The sequence below is a fragment of the Ruditapes philippinarum genome, unplaced genomic scaffold (genome assembly GCF_026571515.1).
Source record: "Ruditapes philippinarum isolate M1 unplaced genomic scaffold, ASM2657151v2 ctg10519_1_1_1_1, whole genome shotgun sequence".
Taxonomy (NCBI): Eukaryota; Metazoa; Mollusca; class Bivalvia; order Venerida; family Veneridae; genus Ruditapes; species Ruditapes philippinarum.
Genome location: NW_026857803.1, coordinates 1 through 9,933, shown reverse-complemented (window position 1 = coordinate 9,933; position 9,933 = coordinate 1). Strand labels below are relative to the sequence as shown.

Below are 9,933 nucleotides of genomic sequence, written 5' to 3'. Positions count from 1 at the left end.
TAGATATTACAAGTTGTAAAACTGTTCATAATAACTGCCTTTTAGTTGCATTATGCCAATGTTTAGCCTATTATGACCATTCTCTTTTGTATTTGTTATGTTATTTTTAATGTCAACTTTTCCTTCATAAAAGCTTATTACTTATAGTGAAAGGTGTTCACTTCATATACACAAATGTTGTTATGATTCTTTTACACTGTTGTCTTCTTCCATGTATATGTATATTCTGAGTTGGTAAACATTGATAGTTTTGTAAGTGAAAGGTGGTTGCTACTTTTTTGTTTATCAGTCCCTTTGCATTTATAACTAGTAATTTTGTGCTTTAGATATTAAGCTGTAAAACAGTTCCTCAATAACCACCTTTCAGTTACATTATACCAATGTTTACCAACTATTTGTTGTATCTGCTGTATATAATTCTTGAATAAAATTTTAGGTATCAGTTATAGAAGTTGGAATTGCTGAACAAATCCTTGATGTGAAACAAAACTAATACTATCAAAAGAAAATCACAAACAAACATTTAAACCTTTCTTCACATGTATATTGAATATGTTACCTTGTATTTACACTGTATAAAACATTATACAGTACATCTTGCTTATATTTTCAGATTAAACACTTTAAAATATTAACATCGTAAAGGAGGTCTACTGAGGTCAAAAAAACCTAAAACATAATGTATGAAATGTTTATATACATCAGATAAAGCACTTGTAATAGGAAAGAAAGTCTGCAAAATATGATAAAGGAATATACTCGAAATTAAATTAAAATTCAATAGTTCCTGCAATGTCTTCTTGTAGCTTTTAAAAAGTTTGTTATAAAGTTTGAAATATAATTTTAGATTACACAATCATGGTGAGAAAACGACAACAAGGGTATAGAACGAACACAATCAAAGATAGAGATAGAAAAAGATTAAAAAGGTTTGTTATGTTTTAGTTTATTTTGTAAGTCCAAATATAATTCCTGATATTGTTAACACTGCTCCTTCCAGTAATTAGTATATCCATTATCGAACATCTATAGATGTTTAAGTCTTACATTTAATTGAAATAATATATATTACTTTGTTTTCTCAATATACTTTCTGTACAATTGGGTTTCAGCTGCTGAGTTCTCTTCCAGTCATAAATCTTGCCTATTCAATCAATTTATCATATCAATATATATTTCTTGCTTTTCTAGAAACATCAACGACAATGAGCATATTTCTAAACATCAATCATCAGAAGCTCTGTCAAAAAACACATCCAAACCTGTCTCGACACCTCCCAGAAACTTACCACCATCAGATACCACGACTGCTGCTCAGCCATCTTCATGGCCTGCACCTCTCTCTAGTAAAAAACAGTCATCCTTGCCAATCAGCCCAATACCTCTTGTAAGTGTTTTTGGGAAAACTATTTTCTTTAAAACTTTTTCTTTCAATTTTTCCACTTAATTTTAACAAACTCTCCAATCTCCCCTTTTTCCTATACTTACTACATGTCAAAGACTGCTTACTCATAATTACTTTTATATGTATTCCTCTTTAAAACTACTCTTTCATCCTCACCTACCAAAACGGCCCACAGTATGTCAACAGCAGGAAATAAAATGTCAGCTCATCAGGCTTCATCCTATGCTGAAGTTGTCTCAACCTATAACAACGTGTACTTGTATGCTAGAAAATGTTTGTTTAAAGGATTTTCATTTTCAAACATCCGTAAACATTTGAATTAGCCGAAGATAACAGAATATCTGTCAGTCAAAATATGTATCTTTATAGTCAACATTTATTTATATTTGTAGGAACACAGAAAGGGATCCTCTTCTCAAACTGGTTACACACCTTTCCAGTTTGGATCAATGGTTGGAAGTAAATTTACAGAGGTACCAGATGATGTCATTGTAGCTGCCCTTAATATTCTGAAAACAACTTGTGATAATCAGGAAGCCCCTTATATAGGGTACTTTACACCAGCTGAAATCAAGTATGCCCTTGCTGCCAGAGGAAATGATACTGATAGTATAGTGAAAGCAAGTCTTCCTGATGGTAAATTCTCAGTCAATATACATCCATTACCAGGTCATTGGGTCACATCTTGTTACCGACCACATCAGAAAGAAATTCATGTGTATGATTCAGTGAGAAATCAAATTCATTATGAACAAGTACTACCACAACTTCGTCTCGTGTATGGTGAAGAAAAAATGTCTAAAGTACTTTATAAAGAAGTTACACAACAAGGTTATGACCCACTTTGTGGAGTCATGGCTTGTGCTTTTGCTTTTACATGTGTTCTTGGAAAAAGACCTGAAAACTGCTCATACGATACTTTGAATGCAAGGCAACACCTTAGGCTGTGTTTAATGGCAGGAACAGTTTCAAACTTTCCAGAAAAAAGAAATTTGCTGCAGTATTCGACACACTTCTATACAAAAAAACAGTCTGAAGTAAGACATGAAAATGACAGAGTAAGAAAACAACAAAGTAGAGGAAACCTACAAGTAAGAGAGAAAGAAAGACAGGTTGATAAACTTAGGAAATCAGCAAACCGCATGTGTGATAAATATCGACAAAAAGAGAGACTAGCTAATACTATCAGGTGGCAAAATATAAGAGCTGAATCTCCTGTTAGAAAGAAGAAACAGACAGCAAATACTGCCTGGCGGCGGAAATTAAGAAAAGACTATTCCATTAGAGGTAGAGAACAACAGTCAGATACTGCTAGGCGCCAAAGAGTAAGGGAAGACCCTTCTATTAGAGGTAGAGAACAACAGTCAGATACTGCTAGGCGCCAAAGAGTAAGGGAAGACCCTTCTATTAGAGGTAGAGAACAACAGTCAGATACTGCTAGGCGCCAAAGAGTAAGGGAAGACCCTTCTATTAGAGGTAGAGAACAACAGGCAGATACTGCTAGGCGCCAAAGAGTAAGGGAAGACCCTTCCATTAGAGATAGAGAACAACAGGCAGATACTGCTAGGCGCCAAAGAGTAAGGGAAGACCCTTCTATTAGGGGTAGAGAACAACAGGCAGATACTGCTAGGCGCCAAAGAGTAAGGGAAGACCCCTCCAATAGAGGTAGAGAACAACAGGCAGATACTACTAGGCGCCAAAGAGTAAGGGAAGACCCTTTCATTAGAGGTAGAGAACAACAGGCTGATACTTGTCGGCGCCGAAAAGTAAGGGAACACTCTCCCATTAGACGTAGTGAACAACAGGCAAATACTGCCTGGTGTAACAGGGTAAGAGAAGAATCTTCTGTTAGACATAAAGAGCAACAGGCAGATACAAGAAGAAGAAAAATAAAGAGGGAATATTTTGAAATAAAGCAAAAAGAGACTGAGAAAGAAAGGACAAGAAAACGTAAGATCAGACAAGATCCTATGATAAGAGAAGTTGAAAGAATAAAAAAACAACAACAAAGAAGGTATAGAAGATTTTGTATCCGGGAGAAAATTTCACGAAAACAAAGAAGAAAAAATGCATGGTTCAAAGAACAATACATGATTGGTAAGATTAAAATTGCTGCAAATTTGGGTGTGATTTCAGTGCACCTATCTGCCAATTTTTTTAGACTACTTTTGTTCAATCCCCATTTAAAAAATATTCCAGAACTCTGCTCAAAATGCAACATTTCCTCACATAACCTAGAAGACTTCTATATATGTCACACTTGTCACACTTGTTTGTCATACCAAACAAAATACCACCTTTAAGTGCTGCCAACAATGTAAACTTCCCACCACTACCTGAAGAATTAAAGGTGAACAGGTTAGAAGAAAGATTGATATCACCTGTTAATGTTTTCATGCAACTCAGAGAACTACCTAGAGGAGACCAAAGGAGTATACGTGGTAATGTTGTGAACGTCTCAGCTGACAACATTTCAACTGTGAACATTTTGCCAAGACAACTAGACTGTACTAACACAGTACCAGTTAAGTTAAAAAGAAGACTGCGTTATAAGTCGCATTACATGTTTGAAAATGTTCGCCCAGAAAAGTGTTTGCGAGCCGCAAGGTACCTTCTAACAAAAACACTTTTCAGAAACTTTGTAACTGATGAAATAAATGAAAATTGGTTACAAACAGAATCTTCAAATACTACAGCAAAAGAACCTTCAAATATAAAAGAACATGAGTCTGAAGATAATACATCGTCACACCAAACTTCAACCCAATTTAACGAAAATGACAATGAAAGTATTCTCGGCTCTTTATGCGGTAGTACTGAACCTAACGTACAACAGAACTCCAACCAAAGTATTCAACTTGAAAGTAATGACATGACACAAAATACCGTCAAAACAGGAACAGTTTTGTATGATGGTAACAAACAAGACACAGATGACAATGGAAATACAAACGATGAAGATTCTTGGTCAGAAGGGGATAATGAAGCAATTTCAAACCGATTTAACGACAATGACAATGAAAGTATTCTTGGCCCTTAATGCAGTAGTATTGAACCAAATTTACAACAGAACTCCAACCCAAGTATTCAATTTGAAAGTAATGACATGACACAAAATACCGTCAAAACAGGAACAGTTTCGTATGATGGTAACATACAAAACACAGTTGAAAATGGAAATACAAACGATGAAGATTCTTGGTCAGAAGGGGAAGATGAAGCTGAAATGTTTTCTTTTGGTGAAATGGATACCATGCTCCATCCTGATATCACCACGGCTCACTACGGTAATACACTGAATGTTGCTCCAAGTGAAGGTAATGTACCAATCAGCATATTCTCTGAAAACATTGAGGAACTGGCATTTCCCACAATATTTTGTGGTGAAAAGCGCCCATCAAACAAGGAAAGAACAGTTGCTGTCAAATACTCTGATATATGCAAAGCAGAACTTAGAAATTGTGATCGCCGAGCAGCTGCAAATATAACAAATATCTTCTTCAAAGCAAGAAAATTGCAGTTGAAACAAATACAGGATAGTGTGTGGCTTTCTGTTAAGAGAAACAAAACAAAGGGTAAACAATACACAGCCAAAGATATGAGGAACAAAGATATAGTGGAAAATATGGTAAAACTTGATGAAGGTTTCAGAATTTTTAGAACCTTACGTGGATCTCCACCATATTGGGAGAGTGCCAAAAAAGATTTGTTTTCTATGATAAGGCAATTGGGACTTCCCACATGGTTCATTAGCTTGTCTGCTGCAGAAACGCATTGGAAGCCACTTTTGCAAAGCTTACATAAAATCTCTGAAGGACAGATGCCCTCTGATGATGAAATAGAAGCCTTTACCTGGACTGATAAAACGAAACTAATTTCTTCTGACCCAGTATCTGTAGCTCGTTACTTCGACTTTCGTGTGCAGCAGTTCTTTTCATTATTTCTTTACAGTCAGTTAAATCCTGTTGGAAAACTACTAGATCAGTTCTACAGAGTAGAATTTCAACACAGGGGATCGCCAGATATACATGGGCTTTTGTGGGTTGATAATACTCCTAAGCTTGATGAAGTGCCTGATGATGAACTATGTAATTTCATTGACAATTACCTATCTACACTTCGTTCTGACCCACTTTCCAAATACCAACTACATCGACACTCCCACACTTGCAAAAAAACGGAACAGACAAGAGTGTCGTTTCAACATACCATATCCACCCTTACCAATCACCATGGTTATACGCCCTTTAGTTGATGTTAATGAAGACATTATGTCAAAAGCGCAAGAAGACTTTCAAACCATCCAGACTGCTCTGAATGACCTAGGTATGGGGGCAGAAATAACTATGGATGAATTCCTTTTTTCCTTGAACATGAATCAAGAAGACTATATATTGGCCATCAGATCCAGTGTATCTGAACCTAAAATATTCTTCAACAGACAACCTGATGCAGTCCGAGTGAATGCTTTTTCTCCTCACATACTGGCTGCATGGGAAGCTAATCATGACATTCAGTTTGTAACAGATGCCTATGCCTGTGCGATGTATATCATCAGCTATATTAGTAAAGGACAAAGAGGAATGAGTGAATTATTAAGAAAAACGTGTGAAGAGGCAAAAGCAAACTGGTAGTGACATTCGCTCACAGGTGAGAGCTATTGGAAATAAGTTTTACCAGACACTCAGAGATGAGTGCTCAAGAAGCAGTTTACCTGACCTTGCAGTTACCATTGAGAAGATGTAGTAGATCATTCATTTTTATTAACACAAGTCCACCAGAAGAGAGACCTTTCATCTTGAAATCTGAAGAGCAATTGAAAAAATTACCAGACGATTCAGAAGACATTGCTGCTGAAAACATTATAAGCCGATATACGCAACGACCAAGATCTCTCAACACAATGTGTTTGGCTGATTTTGCAGCCTGGTACGATTTGAACACAACAAAGAAAAAAAAGATTGCAAACAAAACATGGACATACCCGATTCAGAAGAAGAAGGTAATAGAGATGATGATGCATCAGCTGATGAACAACACACACTTTACAGTAAAATAACTTTACAGAATGGTACATCAATGAGAAAAAGGCGAATGAAAAAATTATAAGGTTCGTAAAGTACAATGAGAAAACAGATCCAGAAAATCACTTCAGAGAACTCCTTCTGCTTTTCACACCTTGCAGTTATCAGACTGCCTTGATGGAGACTCTTCATCTTATCAAGAACAATATATGTCAGTAAAAGAAGAGAATGATTTGAAAAGGTCAGAATATTATAGCATTGCTCAAGACCAAGAAATTGAAGCTGTACACGAAGATGACAATGAGATGTTTGCAGACGTTGCTCCGAGTACACAACACAGAAATGATATGGATGAAAACAGAAACATGTCATGAAAAAGAAGACCAGTACATCAATTATGATATCGGAAGAGATATAGGAATGTCTGATCAGCCTGGATCTGATTTCAGAGAGGAAACAATCAGAAACAGAATTTCTGATGAACAGTTTAGACAAGATGTTCGCTCTCTCAATAGAAAACAGCGTGAATTCTTTGATCATGTCTTGATGAAGGTAAAAACAACTAATGAACAGTTGTTCCTTTTCCTCACCGGAGGTGCTGGTGTTGGTAAGACAAAACTCACCAAGACATTGTATCAAGCCCTGTTGAGACATTATAACTCTACTGCAGGGGGATAATCCTGAACAGATCAACATACTGCTCACTGCTCCAACTGGAAAAGCTGCCTTCCTAATCGTGGAAAATACTATACACTCGGTTTTCAATGTTCCTGCAAATCAAGGTTTTAGATACAAATCAATGACTGCAGAAAAAGCTCAATAGTATGAGAACAAAACTTGGAAATTTAAAGTTTCTGTTCATTGATGAAATATCTATGTGTGGATCTAACCTCTTCTACTACATTGACAACAGAATAAGAGATATCATGCAGAAGGACAATGTACTTTTGGTGGTGTCAGCGTTTTATGTATTGGGGATCTCTTCCAATTAAGTCCAGTTAGAGACAAATGGATATTTCGTGCTGCCTCTTCAGTTTGATGATTTTGGAATTTTATCTCCCAACATCTGGGTCGACCATTTCCAAATTTTTGAATTAACAGAAATTATGCGCCAAGCAGAAGATAAAACCTTTGCCACAGCCCTTAATAATGTCAGAGAAGGCAAACAAACTAATATTGACATGCAGTTGTTACAGTCTCGATTTGGTCCAAGAAACAACAATAGAAGACTACAGTACCACTCACATCTTCTACTATAATGCTGCTGTTCAACATCACAACACTACAGCATTCAACAACTGTACTAGTCATAAAACTGAATGTAGTGCATCAGACATAGCTATTGATAATGTTAATCTTGCTGTAAAAAAAGGTGTTAGATTTGGCACCAACTCGTGCAGGAGATAGTATGGGACTGGCAAAATCTCTTCTGATTTGAGTCGGACTTCGTGTTGAGTTGACACTAAATCTTGATGTAGAGGATGGGATTGTTAATGGGGCAACTGGTGTTTGCAAGTTTATTACATGCAATGAAAACAATGTACCCCAACTAATTTGGGTTCTTTTTGACCAACAAATCTTAGGAAAACAGAGGCGTATTTCGATGAAACATGTCTATCAAGGTATTGATCGTTCATGGACATCTATATCACGAGTATCAAGACAATTCCCTGTTGGAAAATACAAGAATGTGAAAGTTCAAAGGACTCAGTTTCCATTACAGCTTGCAGCTGGGAAGACTGTTCACCGTTCACAAGGAGATACTTTGGATAAGATTGTTGTTCAACTTCCAGACAAGAAAAGTCCTCATATGCACTATGTTGCCTTAAGCCGTGTGACAACTCTAAGTGGTCTAAAAAATTTGAACCCTTTCAATCCAGACAAATTCACTGTTTCAGAAGATGTTAAGACAGAAATGGCTCGTTTGAGGGATACAAGTGAAGTTTCTTTATGTTTCACACCCATTTATACATCCCATCATGTATTCAGCATCTGTTTCCTCAATGCTCAAAGTCTGCCACTGCATTTGCTAGACATCAAACAGGACAGAAATCTCATGGCAGCTGATACTTTAATGCTTGTGGAAACCAAACTATGTTCCAAAGATAAATCTGATACTTTATCAATCCCTCATTTCGACATTCATCTCTACGATTACAGTGACAAAAGATCTCCATATGGTACGATTATCTACACAAAAACAGACAAAGTGTGTGTTGGAAATGAAAACAAAGCTGTCAGTCAACTCGAAATAGTGTACATCCACATAACACAACCACTTTGTATAAATGTCTTCTCTGTTTATGCAAAGCCTAATACAAAGCTAAATACAATTATAAAAGACATTAGTTCTGTACTAGAAGGTATAACTGGATTGGTTATTGTAATGGGAGATTTCAACTGTGAAGGACAGAGAAAACTGCAGTTAGAAACACACATGAAAACATATGGGTTGCAGCAAAAAATTCTCATGCCTACAACTAACAACAACACCACCTTGGATCTGGTTTTCACTAATATACAAGTCACCAATGTAGGTATACTTGAAACATACTTCAGTTACCACAAAACTGTGTTTCTAACTGTACCAACCCATACCTCATAATACAGTAGAAAGATAAAGGGACCTGCGTAAAACTTCAAGACATTGACTCATGAATCAGTCTTAATTTAATGACAATATTACGAGGTGAGAGAATAACAGAAACAGTAAAAAAAGGAAAGTGCCGTAACTAAACCAGCTTACTGTACGCAACATCATGTATTGGAAGTTCATTCGCACTAATTTAAACTTATTTTCACACATTTTAAGGCTGTTAGAACACACACCTATGTTGTAATTAGCACCTACCATACAAGTTGATGGGTAACATCTTCCTGTCCAGAAAAGGCGTGAAAATATCCTGATGTTGGCGGTGTCAAATTTAAAGAAGGACTTCAACTTTTGTTTGTATAATACAATGTTCAGTATAATAAATTTTGTAATTGTTACTTTTTCCACATTACTAAAAACCACTCAAACATCTGTAAAGTCAATTTACATTTCCAATAAACTTTCCAATGGCCCCTCAATACAGTTGGCTATCATCAGGCAACACATGTGATCACTTATTGATGTTCTTGTGAGAGTTATGGCCCTTTAATAATTTTTATCAGATAACTCAATTGGTACCGTTTATCAAATTTAAAGGAAACTTTTAAGGATTGATCAGAAGCTCAAGTATATGGGCATATCACCTGAGGTCTTCCTCCACCAGTAAAAGCTGGAACGTCGCGATATGACCTTTACTGTGTTGATGTGACGTAAAACCCAAAGCAAACAAACAAATAAAATATGCGCATATATTTCACAAGTTTTCCAGTTGAATGATTTGTTACTGATTTATCGCCCTTGAATATATACATTGTAACATGTTTTGTCCTGTTAATCATTTTTGTGTCTTCCACTGCACTGAAGCTGCAACATGAAATTGGCCATATGAGGCGACACATGTGATCACTGAT

General features: G+C 36.3%; 1 protein-coding gene across 1 annotated transcript; it reads left to right on the top strand.

Moving 5' to 3' along the window:
- Nucleotides 1–7,405: 7,405 nt before the first annotated feature.
- LOC132751117 (uncharacterized) lies at nt 7,406–9,025 on the top strand (the record flags this gene model as incomplete). Its single annotated transcript, XM_060741238.1, is given in 1 exon segment — nt 7,406–9,025. A coding segment is annotated over 1 exon segment (993 nt), but the record flags the coding sequence as incomplete, so codon positions are not given.
- Nucleotides 9,026–9,933: the final 908 nt, after the last annotated feature.